General features: G+C 25.4%; 1 protein-coding gene across 2 annotated transcripts in view; it reads left to right on the top strand.

Annotated features, from left to right (window-relative positions):
- The first annotated feature begins 461 nt into the window (after nt 1-461).
- The window catches only part of LOC114130939 (E3 ubiquitin-protein ligase HERC2), a 28,806-nt gene continuing 10,671 nt past the window's right edge, over nt 462-18,596 (top strand). For both annotated transcript variants that reach the window (XM_027996040.2, XM_027996041.2), the window contains exons 1-42: nt 462-1,030; nt 1,097-1,261; nt 1,327-1,561; nt 1,623-1,880; nt 2,810-2,977; nt 3,041-3,152; nt 3,212-3,343; nt 3,414-3,611; nt 3,684-3,907; nt 4,043-4,137; nt 4,620-4,724; nt 4,786-4,989; nt 5,062-5,231; nt 5,520-5,720; nt 5,782-6,022; nt 6,083-6,190; nt 6,446-6,533; nt 6,614-6,780; nt 6,981-7,136; nt 7,203-7,388; nt 7,471-7,606; nt 7,667-7,808; nt 7,877-8,059; nt 8,121-8,286; nt 8,543-8,669; nt 8,740-8,926; nt 8,996-9,062; nt 9,119-9,261; nt 9,344-9,480; nt 9,547-9,729; nt 9,793-10,066; nt 10,126-10,324; nt 10,383-10,537; nt 10,612-10,803; nt 10,885-11,023; nt 11,092-11,303; nt 11,360-11,468; nt 12,569-12,772; nt 12,844-13,376; nt 13,442-13,642; nt 13,740-13,887; nt 13,970-14,130. In XM_027996040.2, the coding sequence (XP_027851841.2) occupies nt 853-1,030; nt 1,097-1,261; nt 1,327-1,561; nt 1,623-1,880; nt 2,810-2,977; nt 3,041-3,152; nt 3,212-3,343; nt 3,414-3,611; nt 3,684-3,907; nt 4,043-4,137; nt 4,620-4,724; nt 4,786-4,989; nt 5,062-5,231; nt 5,520-5,720; nt 5,782-6,022; nt 6,083-6,190; nt 6,446-6,533; nt 6,614-6,780; nt 6,981-7,136; nt 7,203-7,388; nt 7,471-7,606; nt 7,667-7,808; nt 7,877-8,059; nt 8,121-8,286; nt 8,543-8,669; nt 8,740-8,926; nt 8,996-9,062; nt 9,119-9,261; nt 9,344-9,480; nt 9,547-9,729; nt 9,793-10,066; nt 10,126-10,324; nt 10,383-10,537; nt 10,612-10,803; nt 10,885-11,023; nt 11,092-11,303; nt 11,360-11,468; nt 12,569-12,772; nt 12,844-13,376; nt 13,442-13,642; nt 13,740-13,887; nt 13,970-14,130 (7,389 nt within the window). In that variant the 5' untranslated portion in view covers nt 462-852. The remainder of the gene's footprint in view (nt 1,031-1,096; nt 1,262-1,326; nt 1,562-1,622; nt 1,881-2,809; nt 2,978-3,040; nt 3,153-3,211; nt 3,344-3,413; nt 3,612-3,683; nt 3,908-4,042; nt 4,138-4,619; nt 4,725-4,785; nt 4,990-5,061; nt 5,232-5,519; nt 5,721-5,781; nt 6,023-6,082; nt 6,191-6,445; nt 6,534-6,613; nt 6,781-6,980; nt 7,137-7,202; nt 7,389-7,470; nt 7,607-7,666; nt 7,809-7,876; nt 8,060-8,120; nt 8,287-8,542; nt 8,670-8,739; nt 8,927-8,995; nt 9,063-9,118; nt 9,262-9,343; nt 9,481-9,546; nt 9,730-9,792; nt 10,067-10,125; nt 10,325-10,382; nt 10,538-10,611; nt 10,804-10,884; nt 11,024-11,091; nt 11,304-11,359; nt 11,469-12,568; nt 12,773-12,843; nt 13,377-13,441; nt 13,643-13,739; nt 13,888-13,969; nt 14,131-18,596) is intronic.

Here is an 18,596-nt window from a genome sequence, read left to right on the forward strand (position 1 = left end):
CTCTAACTGCCTAGTTAATATGGCGATGGTCGTTTGGGGGAAGGTAATAATTTTGAAAACAAAAATAATAGTCCGTTTGGTCGAGTGAAATTATTTTTACCTATGCGAGGTAAAAACCTGGGTGATTGATAGAGAAAAGCGGGGTGGTTAGAAAAAATATTATTGATGTTTATTTATCCATGATTGTACGTTTATTATTATTGGCAAAAGTTTACTTCAGTTCTAATAAATTCCCGCTCACATTCCTATTATTACGATGTAGAGATCTCATAGTTGATCCACAGAATAGAAAAGAATTTATTCTGTGCTACCATCACGATTCATATTAGTTCTAAGACTGTGGTTTAAACCGTGATAGTCAGGCTGTTCGGCTATGATAGTGTAATGTTGGTGTTATTGTTATCAGTTTAAAATGTTTGATAATAAAATATTGATTTTAGGCGATGAGTGATGACAAACTAAACTTATTCGGTTAATCGGTTATTCCAAGCGGCAAGCACTGCTTTATGCTTCGTCAGACGTCAATTCGTCGTGTTATTTTATTTTAAATGTATACAAATATATAATATTATATTGTTTGTGATTTCAAAGCCAATTGACTAAAACACTAAAGCCCAAAAGTAAAAACATTTAAAAGGATCTAAATATAAGATATACATTTTAAATCCTAAAATGAAATATCGTTTTATTAAATAAATTTGTTTCCATTAATTAATTATTTCAACAACCGTCCAAAAATATGATTGTTAAAAAAAAAAATGTTAAATCTACGACTGATTGAACTGTTTAAGCAATTAATTGATTAACAGTGATTTTGCATAAATTTATTCCATTAATAGAACCAAAATCAAAATGAGTACTAAAGTTGAATTTACCATAAAGCAAAAAACTGCTTTTGATCCCAAGTGGCTTGCGATAGAACTTCATGAAGCATTGAGCGAAAGCCAACTTAACAATTATTGGAACGAGATGATAGAAGATTCTGAACTGATCCCTGTGGATAATAGCAATTTACAGCATTTAAAAAAAGGTTTAACATGTCCTCTGTAATGAAATAAATAAATTTTAATTAAAAATCAACTTTTTTTTTTATTAGAATCACCTGGACGTTATTATATTGGTCTGTGGGCAGTAAACTGCCCGTGTAAAGATGATCCATCTGACAAGGTATGTAATTGTAATTCTTGTAAGCCAGATGATGTCAGCGAAACACTCAAGTCTAAACAAATTTTTGAATCTCTAATGTGGAAACCTAATTGTAGTAAGTTTTCTAATATACATAATAGTATGATTTACATCTACTTTAATTTAATATCTTTTATTTAGGTAAAGAAGATGTGAAATCGTTGATATCTGTATTTGCAGCTGAACAAAGGAAACTATGTGAAGATATATGTTATTCAACACTATTTTTTAATCGAACTCAACTTCGGATGGCTATTGCTTCTCGCTACTTTGGTGCTTTTTATAGAGATTCTTTTTTTCAATCTAAATCTAATAATCAAACCCAGTCATCTATAATGATGCACCAAAGTTGTAAAAATTCCATTAAAATAAGAAAGTAAATAATATTTAACAATGTTTAATTTTATTTATTAATTAATTGTTTTTTCATTTATTAGCAATACTAATGATGAAGAGAAAATGACTTTATTTGCTAAAATTGGTACACAAATAGCATTAAACTTCTCATTTGGATTTCTAGTCAGTACTTGGCGATCAGGCAATAATACTGATTTATGCACACAAATGCTTAAAGATTCACTAGAAGCACTGCAATGTATTCCAGAAGATTTTCTTGTTGATGAAAGCAATGTTCCTACTTTCTGGATTGAAACTTTAGAAAAATCATCAAAGTTCCTATTTCAAGTAGTCAATGGGTATTATAAAATTAATTTATGTATAAATATTATATATATGTATATATGGTAGACGCTGCTGTGTCTAGTAAGTCTAATTAGTTATTAGTAAAGCCTGGAATTGTATACGTTTACATATTTATTCTGGTTGATCGTATGATATGCTAAATGAGCACAAAATTTGTTTCATTACATAACAATTTAAAAAATGAAACTTATTAGTGCATAGTTTGACGTTTTTATATTTAAACATTTTAATTACATAATTCATCTTTTAGTGCATATTTCCATGTTTTTTTTTAGACTTTTAATGTATACTATTGTCTATTATAATATAAGAAAATTTTTTATATTTTTATAGTTAGTTGTAGGAATAAACGGTTTTTCCAAATATGGACTTAGGGCTTATATCAATATTCGGGGAAATAAAATACGTAAACTAAGATAAAATATCGGTTACGACCAATATTTAATACTGAAATTATTTCACTATTGTTCAAAAACTTTTTTTTGCATATTTTTATTTACTTTATATATTTTAACATTTTAGTACATATATTTATGCATATTTGGTTGGTTTTTAATGCATATAAACCTGAGCTCTACTTATTAGGAAGTAAATGAAATCAGATATTACAATAATTGCAATAAATGTGATATACGATAAAACTTATTTATCGCGATAAATTTTGATAACAAAAATATGTATCTTTTCAAAACCAATTTATTTCTAAATTTTAACAAAAAATGTTTATTTTCTACCATTTCTTTTACATAGTTAGAGTCTTATAATCAAATATTGTCTTATGTAATTTGATACATCTGGATCGTTCCGGACGATTTTGAGTCTAGTAAGTGACTGAGTCTTATAGCGGCATCCACTGTATATACATATTTATTTTTAATAATAACAATATTATTTTAATATTTATTTTATATTGCAATTTTAGAAACATCAATGAATCCAAAAATGAAAATACTCTTATAAATCACATTCCAAATACTGACAGACAATTTGCTTTATGCCTTTCATTAGAACTAGGATTACAAAAAAAGTCACTGAGTCAAATATTACAATGTGTGTTAATGTTTTTTGAATTGGGATTACACTGTGACAAGTAATTATCTTAGTTTTATATATTCAATTTTTAAATAATATAACATATATTTTTTATTTTTAGAATTTACAGTAGACATTTACAGAATTTATTAACAATAACACTTGGTCGTTTAAATTGGGTAGTATCAAGAATTCAAAACAATTTCAACTATGATGCGAATCATTTAAGCAAAGTATTCTGTATTTATTGAATTTTTCTATATTATACTAATTTTTACTTAAACTATTTTAGGGCAATGTTACAAAAAGTTTTTTAAGATTAAATTGCGATGCTGATAATCTACAACCTACTGCCATGAAACAAACAGCTGTAATGATTTTAGCATTTTTAGACCAAATAGCTATCACTTATTTAACTCTTCAGGTAATATAAGCTCTATATAATATTATTTCTATTACAGTTACTTAATAGTATTTAAATTTTTGAATGATAGCAAAAAATGTATGATATTAAGAATAAAAAAAATATTGTACAGTATTGGGGTAAACAATTTTATCCTGAAACCAAAAAAAAAGTAATATCAACTCTTGAGCGTTTGCATGTTGAGTCTGTAGTGTGTTCAAGAAACGAGATATTGGTGGTAACAACTAGTGGAAATCTACATTTTATTAGTTATTCAATTGACTCATTGGTAATTTGAATTTTTATACTTAATTTTTAATATTGTTTCAAATAATTGAAAAAATAATAATTATATGATTAGAATTTTGAAGAAAAACAAATGATGAATGTACCTATAAAATCTGTTGATGTTTATGATGAAACATACTTAGTAGTTACTCAAAAAGGAGAAGTTTATTCTTGGGGCGTAAATGAATTTGGTGCTTTAGGCCATGGTCAAAAATACTCTTCTTTTTCTGCTCCAGAACCAATTTTAGCATTTTCAAAAATTATAGTAGTTATGGTTTCATGTGGAAAAGATTTCTGGTAACTATTAATAACTAAATTACTAATAATTTTTTTCTATAAACTTTTAAATGTTCTAATTTATGATTAAAATTAAGATATATAAATATGAAATAGTCTAGCTAGAGAATAATATAAGATTTAAAATTATTTTAGTGCTGCTGTTACTGAGGATGGTAAATTGTACATGTGGGGTAAAATATTACACAGTAGTAATTGCTATACTCCAGAATTAGTTAAATCTATTTCAGGTAATTACTTACATATTAATAGGTAGATGTGGATTTCTATGCAATTATATTTTTATTCTAGTTGATTATATGATATACTAAGTAAACATAACATTTGTTTTTTAACATAAATATTGATTACATCATACATGGAATTATTAATGTCAAAATATCTTTTTGTATATTTAATTTTAAATATTTTTATCTTTAAATGCATATTTCATCTTTTACTGCAAATTTAAGTGTTTTCTAAAATTTTCTCAGGAAAAAAATTATTATATGAATTATTATTATAAATAAATGTTTTTAATCATGATAAATGAAAAATAAATATATATATTTTTTGATAATTTTTTAGTGTATATTTGAACTTTTTAAGAGCATAATATATTCTATACAGTATGCATGTTTAAACTTTTTTAATGTATGTAAATCCGCAATCTATAATAATAACCAAATTCATAGTTACTTATAACACACATGTATTTACTTATTTTTGATAGAATGGCATATATCAAAAGTTTCTTGTGGAGCATCTATTAATAATACACTGGCTTTATCCCGTGAAGGATATGTATTTTCATTTGAATATAGAAACTCTGAACGAGGTATGTTTTTCAAATCTGTTCTATTTTTTTACTATTATTATTATTATATATTTTTTATTAGGTTGTGATGATAAATCTTTAAATGTAATACCAAGCATGATTGTATTTGATTATGAAATTGTATCAGTGTATTGTCATAATGATGTAAATGCTGTTATTGATTGTGCTAACAATGTGTTTACTTGGGGAAGAGGTAACAATAATATGTTAGGTCACAATAACTCATTTTGTGTAAATCGACCTAAGGAAGTCAAATTTTTAAGTGGTAAATTGCTATTACATATTATAATGGGTTTTTTATGTTATAATTAATCTATAAAATTATTATTACAAACAGGCAAACAAGTTACATCTCTTTCATTGGCAGATAATTATATACTAGCATTGACTGCTACTGGCCAAGTCTATTGTTGGGGTCAGTTAGACAATGAAATCACCACACAATGTAGACCTGTCAAGTGTTTAATGAATAGACAAGTGAAAAAAATAGCTTGTAGTCCAAATCAAGTAAATATAGTTGCTAAAATAAAATTTATAATTTTATGAAAATATCTATGTTTTTAATTATAGTAACTATTTAGTAAATCACATATAATAATTAAAATACTGACTTATGAATTGTATTTATAATCTAAAAATTTTAGTGAATTGAAATTACTAATTTATTGTTTTAAAATTATTAATTTATGATATAAATATTTTAAAAAAACATTAATAAATATAAATAAATTATCATTTATTAATCAGGTTATTTCAATAATAACCATAAATAATTTTACTTTGTTATTTGTTAAGTGTTTTGCTTGGTATGATTGTGAAGAATTTAATGTCGGAACAACTACACCATTTGTAACAGACTTACAAATCCAAACATTAAACTATTTAGAACAACTTTTATCAAATGAATTTAAAGAATATAAAACATATATTGATTGGCCACCATCTCAACAGCAAGAATGTGTATTAATATCTGTATTACATTTACTTACTTTGCAGGTAAATATAAGTTTTTAAATAAATTGTTAAATTATTTTTAATACATTATTTCTATGTATAGTTTCACTCTATGATTAACAATCATGTGAGTGCTGACTCTGTTGGACTTATCGGAAGCTCAAAGTTATTATTAAGTATACGTAAAACAGTTACTGACTTGGCATCAAGCACAAAAGTAATAAATACTGTTAAGTTAGCGGCTCAAAAAACTTTGGAAGTTGGATGGCTTATACTGTTTCAAACGCCAAATGAAAGAGCTAATATGTTATGTACTATATTACAACCTTTGACTTCACCAAATGGTATGAAATTATTAATAATTAATATTGTTCCAATTATTTAAAACTATTTTAATGATTTAGATGAATCCCAATCAGTAAATGATAATCAAGAATTTATGATAAATCTTATTACAAATAGTTTATTAGGTGACAATATTCTTTATACATTTTTACAAAAAGCTATTCAAGGTAAGTTTATTATTTTAGATAATACTATTTATTATATTACATTTATGTCAATACTGTGTATTGAAATTATATATAGTCTGTCCAGCAAGAGCCGATTCTGCGCATCCTTCCTGCTATCAAAACCGGGTTCCCTATGACAGGATGACGTTTGGTGATGCGCAGAAAATCCGATTTTGGTCGGCTCGCGGCGTGTTCTCTCTCTGGACAGAGTATATATTTAATGTTTTTTTTGTTCTATATTTATTTAATTTTTAGATGAAAAAATTCAAAATTTTGAAAGCTTCAAATACAGTTTTGATGGAACAAACATATCTCTTTGTTTTATAGTTTCTCAGTTACTTAAGTATGTAAATTTTAGTAATACTTTATATTATTGAAGTTTATGAGTTGTAATAATGTAAGGATAACTTTTTTTAATTAAAGCAATTACTTTACAAGTCTTTCAACACAAATCCATACAGTAAAAGTGCCTTCAAATGATTTCAACCAATCTCCCAGTTTAAAATTTATAATGACTTTCCAAAGACTTTTAATAATGTCAATATATCGTCAAAAAAAAAATAAAAATGATAAATGCCACTGTGAACTGGGTAATTATAATATATATATATATACATTAATTATTGCTATTATTTTATGTATTATCTTATTCTTTTGTTTATACATTTCATTATGAACAAAATAATAAAATAAACCTGAATTTTTATTTAAATATAATTATAGCAAAATGTATGGCATAGCTTGAGATGATATTTTAATATGAGTATTTTTTATTTAATGTATATTTAAGATATGGACGATCAAGGTGCTGAAATATTGCTTTCAAAATATATAAGTCAGTTTGTTAAGGGTTCCTGTCAAACTATAAAACTAGCAAATCATGTAGCATCTCGAAGTTCTAAGCATTATCAAATTATTACAAAAGTTATAAGTGTGACTGGATTTGGTATGTTGTTAAATTAAATTAATTTAATTTTTTTAATATTTGTTTTCAATGTTAACCTTTTTTTAGATAAGTTGTTTATGGAACTTTTAATAAGCTTAATTATGGTCCATCAAAAGACCCCTCTGTTTTTACAGAATACTGATTGGTTTAATCTTTTCTTACCTTTACTTAATGCTTTAGATGCATTTAATCTAATGACTCCAAATTTAGAACGTGAAGAAGATGATAATTTGTCCTGGCCTGGATTTTCTAGTAAGAGCATAAAACTAAACATTACTTCTAGTTTATGGTGGTTCTTTAATAATTATTTTAAAAAATTATAACATATTAACAGGCTATACTTGTAATACATGGTATAAAAATGTTGAAGATGTTATGTTGATTCGAAAACCTGATTTAGAAAATCATAATAGAAATGGAGGACACTGGGTAGTGTTTAATAAAAAAGTGTATGATGTTCAAGAAACTAGGTATTTTTAGGTTATTTCTATTTCATTATTCTTACTAAAATTATTGTTTACACGTTTTAGGTCTAGTGAAATGAATTATTCATTTGTCACTATGTTACACTCGTCATCTATTTATGAACATGTATTAGCTGAAATGCCTAAAGAAACTTTGCAATCTTGTTTTGTTGGAAATTATTTGGATCCAGATGAGGGTATAGTTGAAGTAAGTAATTAGTGAGCTTTTAATTTATTTATTTCAGTATATATAATATCATTACTTATTTTGTATAGCCTATTGAATCAAATTTGACAGAACCGCTGCTTTTAGACATTCATCGAACTCTTGGTTACTTGTTGGGGCTCCATGCACATTGGCTTACTACTTTATCTCAATCTCATTCTAGTTATCAATGTTTTAATGTTTGGTTTCCTTTATTACGCGCTGGTATTGATGATAGTAAAAATAATAACTATGTGAGTAAGAATTTAAATTAAAAATAAATCTGTATTTAATACTATTTTTTTTTTTAATTAGGACGAATGTGCAAAAATGTTAGTATTAATATATAAAGAAAGTTGTAAATCAGTTGATAGTCAAATACAATATGGACCCGATCACCCTGTTGAAGAAATTATTCAAAATTTAGCTAAAGTGCTAGTTAAACATTTAAATTTGAATAAAACCGAAATTAATAAAAAAGGTAGTTAAAAAAAAAATTATCACAAAAAACAAATAAACATAAACATAATAAAAAGATATACATAATTAAAAACAAATTTCATCTCATTATTACACTAAAGATATATTAAAGTGGAAACATCTGCTTTATTTCAATTAAAAAAAAAAAAAAGTATAACATTTAAAATTTAAATTAACATACTATAGTTGCTATTATAGACTCTTATTATATATTTTTTATCTAATAATTATTTATAATTTATATATTGATTTTACAGAAAAATCAATACCGTTAGATATCATTTTTAAACAGTTTGGTCAAGTTAAGATACAAATTCTCAAAATGAAACAGGATTTGAATTTAAACTATAAAGAAACATGTTCCCCTATTTTGGATCGATGCAGGTCTGTTATAATAAACGTTTATAAGTTTAATAATTAATATTTCTATCTAAAATATTATGGAACTATTTAGGTTTTTACTAAATGAACTAAGTCCAATTTTGTCTTCTAAAATAACTGCTGCTAAAAAATTACCTATTTTGAAAGCTGAATCTCGATGGAAAACAGTGATTAACTCTGTCGTTTCTAGTATAAAAACTAAGAAAAATGTTAGGAACCATAAAGCTCGAAATCAATTACAAAGTATTTTAAATGATGAAGTTAGTAATTTACTTAATATATAATTTTGGTATTTAATAACATTTGTAATTTTTGTGATATTTTTATAGGAAGACATGATTGTTACAATACCCAATAAAAAAAAATATGTACCAGCATCAAATAATTTACAAAATGGTATAATATAATCTTACACTTTTAGTTTGATTCTAATTATTATGTTTTATTATAAGGTGTTTCTGAACAAATTAAAGATACAAATGATACTGAATTAATATTTAATAAACATAATCGAATAGAAATTAGTAAAATGATTTTATCGTTTCTTCTGTCAGACGTTAACATCCGTGAAATAAGAAAATTATTACACTCAGAAGTAAGTAAAAGATTTTTTTATTGGCATGGCTTTGGTCTGTATTTACTATTTATTAATATCTTTTTATATTTTGTTAAATTAGATAGATAGAAGTAATATGATACAAACTGGTTATGAACTTATTTATAAATTATTTAAAAATCCTACATCAATAAGTTCTGTAAAATATAGTATTATATCAGGTTGGCTATCTGTATTACCAAATAGTTCTTCATCAAGGTATTATGTTATAATATGTCTTTAAAATATTTATATACTAATTTCAAACTTATACTGCTATTATAGAAACAATAATGAAGTAGAACTCGTATCAGTGACTTATAAACTTAAGCTTTTAATAGCTAAATGTGATTTCATGAGATGTGCTTTAGAACAAATTAAAATGCTTGTATCTCAAATAGGAGAAATTCACAAATCAGTAGGGCTTCGAGATAAAATAACAACTATAAAAAAAATGACTTGGTGCCGGTAATTTAATTATTCAAAATGTTAATTAATTTAATTATGTGTTCTATAACAATGTATTTTTAGATTTGCTATTGCAACATTTGGATCAATAACACAAATTTTAAATGACAAAGAATGTAGTCTGTTAATTAACTCTAGTATATTATCAGCTATTAACTCTATTATTAACACCTTAGACCTTGCTGCAAAGCGACCAATTGAAAAAATAAATACAAAGCAGATTATTTATGAAGAGGATTTAAATAAAATTAAGTGTTTAAGAGGAGCAGAGATCATACCTTATTTAAAATTAGGTGCTAGAGTTGTTCGTGGTGAAGATTGGAAATGGGAAAATCAAGTATAAAATCAATTTTCCTATATTTTAATTTATATTATGTCAAATTTTAATTTTTATAGGATGGTATACCTCCTGGTGAAGGGCAAATTGTTAGCAAAATAGGAGATGATGGTTGGATTAGAGTTCTTTGGGATCATGGAGTATCTAATTCTTATAGGATGGGTAAAGAAGAAAAATATGATCTAAAACTAGCATCCGGATTAGATGCAGGAGATGATGAAGAATCAGATTGTAATGTTTCTTGTACAAATAATGGCGGTAAGTTTTTTTGTTAGTTTTTTATTTTTTAAAAATAAAGTTGTGAATTAATTTTCAGAAATACATGAAAACTCAACAGAAAATCCATTTGATATATTAAAGTGTGTCATGATAAAATTTCTTAATTGTCTTTCATTATCGAGTGCTGTACATTCTAATAAAAATGAAAATTCAATTCAAATTCTCTCTAAATATTATTATAGTACTTTAGAGGTAAAATTAATTGTTTCTTATCTTTATCTGGATGTGTATGTTTGTATAATTTATGATATTATCTTTGTTTTTAGAAGGGTTGGTTAAGTTCTAATATTTCAAATACCACTCTTTTTCATTCAGAATGGATCAACATTTCTTTATTAAAAATCATTTCTAAAATATCTGATCATTATAAAGAGCAATTTGCATGCAAACAGTGGATTGACATGCTTTTATCAATTATTTCTCATTCTCCAACAGTATCTTCTACTCTGACTACCCAGGTTGATTTACAAAATCATACTATTTATAGTATTTTTAAATTTATCTTACATTATTCATATCAAATATCAAATTTATACTAGGTGCAAACCATACAGTTAATCAAACTTTTGGTTACTCTTAAAATGACTGATTCATCCATCATTTCATCTATAGTAGAAACTCTTATGGAAATTATTGGATCTTCAGTATTACAAAGTAACTCCAAATATGATGTAATCGGTAAATATATTTGTTTTTATATCATTTTTGTTTATTAAATGTATATTAACATACTTCTGTTTATAAAGATGGTAAACCAACAGTGCCTTTAACTGCTTCATGTTCGAATACCATTGCTGAAGAATGTATTCTTTTGTTACGTACCTTATATAATAACAACAAAAGTATAAAATCAAAAAAAACTACTGATTTACCTTCTTATCTTGATTCTTTGATTGTTTTGAATATAATATCAGCAACTGATTATTTAGCAAACCCCACCTTTGAAAAAGATGTATTTGTAAGTAAAAATATTTATTTTAACCTGTACTCAAATAATTTTTTGTCATTTTATAGAAACTACAAAGTTTGTCGTTTAGTGCGATGGCATCATTAATGATAATTGGGGGTTTTGATAACCGACCTAGAATTGGAGGAAATGTTTTGATTAAAGAAGAAACTGAAGGTTAGTAATCTAATTCATTTTTATTTTTATTATAAAATACTCAAATATACCTTACATTAAGGTATATTACCTTACACTTCTCATTATTGTATATTATAGAATTAAAGAAATTAATTAAAAAATTCTTAAACATTTAAATTGTATTTTATATCTGCAAATTTAAACACAGTGAAAACTCTTTTTAACAAATCTAAAAGGACCAAGAGATTTCTTTTGTTGTACAAAGTTATCGTAATATAGAGAGTTTAAAAAGATCAAAATTGTAATTATTTATGTATAAATCTATGTATTATTATTTATTATTTATGATACACATTATTATTTTTAAATTACATGAGAAGTTAATTACATACTATTTATTATTTTTTTTAAATATATTATAATTATTATTTTTTATCTTTATACTACATTGTTAAAACTTGAGGTGATTTCTTATGACAATTATATTTAAAGTTCTACTGGATCGATTTTCATAATTTCTTTTCCTAACGCAAGTACTCGGTGTACAGATGAGCCATCAAAAGAGAAAAGTCCAAAAAGTTAGATAATGAAAGAATATAATCCTACTTGTGAATTTCGGCATTTATGCCGATTAACTTTTATAATTTATATTACGATAATACGTATATTGTATCATAAAACATAAAATATTATTTCGTTATTAGGAATAACTAATATGCTAAGAGAATAAATCCATTTATGAGTTATATAGCTAACCAAACATTATTATGTAATGTTAATGTTATATAGAGTTTTTTGTTATAAAGAGTTTTCACTGTACTTGTTTGTTAAGAAGAAGACAATATTGAATATTATCTATATAAGGAAAAATAAATTATATTTTAGTTAATTATATATTATAACAGTATGTAAACTTTTAAGTTTGAGTTAAGTTAATTATTTAAAACTAAGAGGTTCGATTTAAAGCATAAAATCTTGAATAATATTTTTTTTCTTGTTTACTTGGTTATTTCATGTACAACTATACAAGTATATTTTGTACTTAATATAAGTAATAATTATACTATATGATAACACATAATGTATTTTTAGTGTATTTACATTAGTATATTTTTAATATTATTTTAATTTAATTGAAGCTACTGTGATGAGCATTGAGAAAAAAGGAAAACTCAAAGTACTAATACACAACACTGGGAAAACAGAAAGCTTTTTCATCAAAGACATAGAACATATTCCAAGTTGTACAATTTCTTTAGACTTTATATCAGAATCTATGCTTTATACATGGACAACAATGTTTTCTGCAGTCATTGCTAATCAAAATTTTAAAACTGTTACAGGTAAAATATAGTTAAATCAAATTAAAATTTATTTAAAATTTTATATTCTTTTTCTTATTATTAACTCTTAGGAGAATTAGTCAACGAGTCTCTTCTTTGCTATCAAAAAGCATTATTAGCTGGTATAAAAGTTGTTAATGCTGTGTTAAAAAATCAAATACTGCTTCGTAAAATACTTACACAATTAACAACAAATGATGGAAAATCTGAAAACCTATTTCAATTAATATTGTCAAAAGCTGTTCAACCTTCCCCAATAAAACCAGAATACTCAAAAAAAGAATTAGAAGAAGCGGCCATCAATTTAACTCAGTACTTAACAGTTGACGTTCAATCTAGTTCTATACGGCATTTTAAATGGTCAAAATATTTTTCAAAAAGTACATTAAATATGCTATTAGCTCAATTATCTGATTTGGGTTTCAATAAGCAATGCGTGTTTAGTGCTATTGAAGCACATGGTTACACTTCATTAGATGCATTAGTTGCCTTATTAATGGAAGGAAAAAATGAATGTTTATCTGATGTGACTGACACTTTATCATCATATGAAGATATTTCAGATAGAGATGAATCATCAGCAACAGAAGAATGTCATGAAAATGTAAGTTTTTGTACTAATTTGACATTCAAATTATTTAAATGATTTTTTTTTATATATATGTATAGCCTATCAGTGAAGAAAAAGTAACATTTAAAAAACGGAATGATTTTGACAGTGCTGATGGATATGCAAACTATGTGAAATATTCTATTGATTTAGGTATGATAGTACGTTGTTGTAGAAAGTATGATAATATCGATGTTGGATATGAAGGTAAAGTTATCAAAATTAAGAAAGAAGGCGGACTGCATGATCTTAATATCGAGGTATTTTTGAATTTATGCATTTTATATAATATTAATTTATGACCAAAGTTAAAATATTCAAACATACTTAATAATTATATTATTAATACATTTATAGGTGGACTGGAAATCTATTGGTGTTGCACATTGGGTACGATATATTCATATTGAAATAATTGATAGTGGTACTTTACCCAATGAATGTGATTCGGTAGACAACAATAAATCCAATGAGAAAACAAATTTACCTCAAGGATCTAATGATGGTAAATATTAATTAAATATTCAATGTTATTTTTGATCAGAAATCAGAATATAGTAAAAAATATATGATTGATTTTTTTTCAGAAAAATATACCAAGTACCAAATACTATCCAATTATCCAAATAAAGAACAAATTTCTAAATTCATTACAAAATGCACTTCTTCTGCTGAAGAAAGTTTACTCACAAATTTATTCGATTGGAAATCAGATAGTCGCTGGACTAGTGAAAATCCTAAAGGAGTTGTAAGAAATAAATATTTTTAATAAATTGATCTTGGAAAACTGCATGACTACTTTAGCATGAATTAATCTCATCATAAGGCTTATTTTGCATTAGCTATTTAAATATTTACTATTAAAAATAAATTGAAAAATAATGTTATTTAGGTACTACACAGTATGTCCCAACAGTCCTGTTCACCCTTAGGTGGTTTTTTTTTTACAGTAATTAGTATAAAAATTCTGATTAAATGGCATAAAATTCGATTTTTTTTTCAAACATTTAAAAAAAAAAATGTATGCAATAAGTTTTTAAATTTTCAAAATAACTATTTTTTGATCTTATTATTTATTAAAATGGTTCAAAATATATATTATATATATATTAAAATTGAATTAAAGTTAGAGCAAATTATGTTTTTTAATTTCTAAAAATAATAATTATGTCACTTAGCAAAACATGAATTGCATGATTTTATCAATCTAGACAAGAACCCGATGGCGATCTGTAAATATCTAATTATTAGTAATATACTAATATCTTATCTTTAAGAAAGATAAAAAAAAATTAGGAAATTAAGAAATACTAAGAATGCTTAGGTCCTAAAAGCTTAAACTATGTGTACAGATAATAGAAGTCACTTCGAACAGTTCGAACATAAAAGAAAAAAAAAGCGGGCAAGTGGGTACCGTTCTGCTGTACATTAGGGGGTGGGGTGGACCTCGGACTAGGGTAGGTTAAATTTGAATGCAATGATAGGTATCATTGTATACAAAAAACGATTCTGAACGAAGATGATTTGTCAGCCTAGGATATAATTTCCAGTTGTTGGTGAAAAAGGTGGTTTATGTTTTAATGGCCTGAATACACCAAAATTTAAGTTCTTTTATAATTATTGTAAGCTAAACTTATGAAAAATCTTGTATTAAATTTTCAACTCTTAGCTACATATACAAACATTTTTATGATTTTTGAACTACAAAATAATGTGCAAATATTCATGATTTTGACGAATTTTTGGCAAAATTTGAACTTCAAATGCTAATAAAAAAAATTGTGCCTATGTATTCTTATGATTTTTTAATCACTATAAGAATAACATATGAGGAACTTTGTATACAATTTTCAAGTATTTTGTTTTGACCAAAAAAATTTTATCGACACTTCAAAAAAATTTTTTCAGAAGAATTGAAAATTTCATTTGTCTATAAATGCTCAAAAAAACTCAAAATGTTTTGAAAATTTTGAAAAAGCAAATGACAATCTAAATAACTGGTAAAATTTTTAAGTTTCTACGACTTATACTTTTTGAATAATAACAAATACTTAAAATCGTTTGAGGATAAACCGTTATCGTTACGCGATTTCGTAAAAATTTTAAATTTAAACGCATTTAAAATTTTTCCTATAATGATGCTTCGAGTTTTCTCTATAGCTTCGTGAAGAAAACCCTATGGAAAACTTAGTGTTGTATTTTTAATCCTTAGTTATAAACACAAAAAATTTTTATAATTTTTCAACTTCAAAAAGATTTCGTAAACATTTGAACTATAAACGCTTATAAAAAAAAATTGTGACTAACGATTTTTAATTTTTTTTAGCTACAATAAGAACAACTCATAAGGAACCTTGCATTAAATTTTCAAGTTTTTTTGGTCATCCAAAATTTTTTTACCGACACTTCAAAAAAAAATTCGCATAAAAATCGAAATTTTCAGTGGTCTATAAATAACTCAAAAAAAGTCAACAATTTTTGAAAATTTAACTGTATTTAGATAACACTAACATAAACATTTGGTGAAAATTTCAAGTATTTACAGTGATTAGTTTTTGAATTACAACCATATAAAAAATCGATTCGGTCGAAAACTGGTTTTGCGTAAAAATTTCCGTTTTTCCGTCATTTTTTTTTTGTTTTTCTCGATTTTTTTGAAAACTGTTGGAAAATGTTTACTTTTTACCTCTATAATTCACCAAGGATATTCACTTTTCCATCGGAAATCACCTCCGAAGTTTGAAATTGAAGCATTATTTCGACTAGTTATGCTGTACACAGACACAAAAAAAAAAAAGTGGGCAAGTGAGTACCGCTCTGCTGTACATTAGGTGCTGTATGGATCATTATTATATATTATAGGAGTGTTAAATTTGAATCCAATGATAGTTATCATTGTATACGAAAAACGATTCTGAACGAAGATGATTTGTCAGCCTAGGATAAATTTCTAGTGGTTGGTAAAAAAAGTGGTTTAAAAAACCAGCTTATATTAAAAAATATTTTGAAAATTTAATCACGTAAAGAAAACGCGAATCTTAATAACTGGTAAAATTTTCAAGTATCTACGACTTATACTTTTTGAATAATAATTAATAACAAATATTTAAAATCGTTTGAGGATAAATCGTTATCGTTACGCTATTTCGTTAAAATTTAAAATTCAAACGCACTTAAAATTTTTCCTATAATGATGCTTCGAGTTTTCTCTATAGATACTTGAAGGTAAACTTATGGAAAACTTAGTGTTGTATTTTTAATCCTTAGTTATAAACACAAAAAATTTTATGATTTTTCAACTTCAAATAATTTGCAAATATTCATGCTTTTGACGAATTTTCGTCAAAATTTGAACTTCAAATGCTAATAAAAAAAAATTGTGCCTATGTATTCTTATAATTTTTTAATCACTATAAGAATAACTTATGAGGAACTTTGTATTAAATTTTCAAGTATTTTGATAGGGCCAAAAAAATTTTATCGACACTTCAAAAATATTTTTTCAGAAAAATTGAAAATTTCAGTTGTCTATAAATAGCTCAAAAAAAGTCAAAATATTTTGAAATTTAAATCACGTAAAGAAAACGCGAATCTTAATAACTGGTAAAATTTTCAAGTATCTACGACTATACTTTTCGAATAATAACAAATATCAAAAATCGTTTGAGGCTAAACTGTTATTAACGCGGTTTTTGTAAAAATTTAAATTTCAAACACTCATAAAAATTTTTTGCCTGAATCCGGTAGAGTTTTTTTTACAGATATTTGAAGAAAAATGTATGGAGAACCTTGTACCAAATTTTCAAAACTTAGTTATAAAAGAAATTTTATGATTTTTCAACTTCAAAATTACTTGCAAATTTTCGCGTTTTCGACAGATTTCGTAAAAATTTGAACTAAAAACGCTTATAAAAAAATTGTGACTAACGATTTTTAATTTTTTTTAGCTACATTAAAAACAACTCATAAGGAACCTTGTATTAAATTTTCAAAACTTTTTGGTCATCAAAATTTTTTATCGACACTTTAAAAAAAATTTTTCAAAAAAATCGAAATTCAGTGGTCTATAAATAACTCAAAAAAAGTCAAAATTTTTTGAAAATTTAACTATATACGGATACCACTGACATAACATTGGTGAAAATTTCAAGTATTTTCAGTGATTAGTTTTTGAATTACAACCATAAAAAAAAATCGATTGGTCGAAAACTGGTTTTGCTTAAAATTGCCGTTTTTTCGTCATTTTTTTTTGTTTTTCTCGATTTTTTTGAAAACTGTTGGAAAATGTTAACTTTTTACCTCTATAATGCACCAGGATATTCACTTTTACATCGGAAACCACCCCCATAGTTTGAAATTGGAGCATTATTTCGACTAGTTATGCTGTACACAGACACAAAAAAAAAAAAAAAAAAAAAAAAAAACACACATCATTGTAAAATCAATACATTCATCACTTCGTTCAGAATCTAAAACATACATCATTGTAAAATCAATACATTCATCATTCCGTTCAGAATCTAAAATAGTACATAATGTTGTATTATAATCGTTAAATATACTTACATATAGTATTAAAGCACACCTTCTTGTACTTTTCTAGGTTTTAGCAAAAACGAGCGTAATTTATGTATTAAAAACGGCTGTCCGGATTAATGAAGTTTTACTATACTTATATTTATAATTAATTTTTAATACATAATAATTAGGATAATAAAAGAAATTTTAAAATGTTCTTAATTAAATTCATATACACAATGAAAATACAATTTTACAGTTAATAAAAGAAAAAATGTTAGTATTATAAAGACGCCATCCAGCATATCTCTGTCTTACAAGTTACAAGTACGTAACAATCGTAACATGACAAATTGCACTCAGCAGATCACTAATAGCTCCATTAATTTAAAAGTTATAGTGAATTGACGATTGTTCAATCTATTAGCTAGCTATGCATATATTATATAGTATAAATTAAAAATACTCATTACTCACTTAAAATCTAGGTGATCATAAAAAATCAACATACCAACACAGATAATTTTCTTACCATCAAGCTTCATAATAGGTTGATTCACTCTAAATTTACTAATGGAGCTACACGTGATCTACTGAGCGTAAATTTACTATATTACGAACTTGTAAAACGGAGATAACACAAGGGACGTAGCAAGAACCAGTAGCGCCCCTGGTAGAATACTATATCTGCGCCCC

Source organism: Aphis gossypii, chromosome 2 (genome assembly GCF_020184175.1).
Source record: "Aphis gossypii isolate Hap1 chromosome 2, ASM2018417v2, whole genome shotgun sequence".
NCBI lineage: Eukaryota > Metazoa > Arthropoda > Insecta > Hemiptera > Aphididae > Aphis > Aphis gossypii.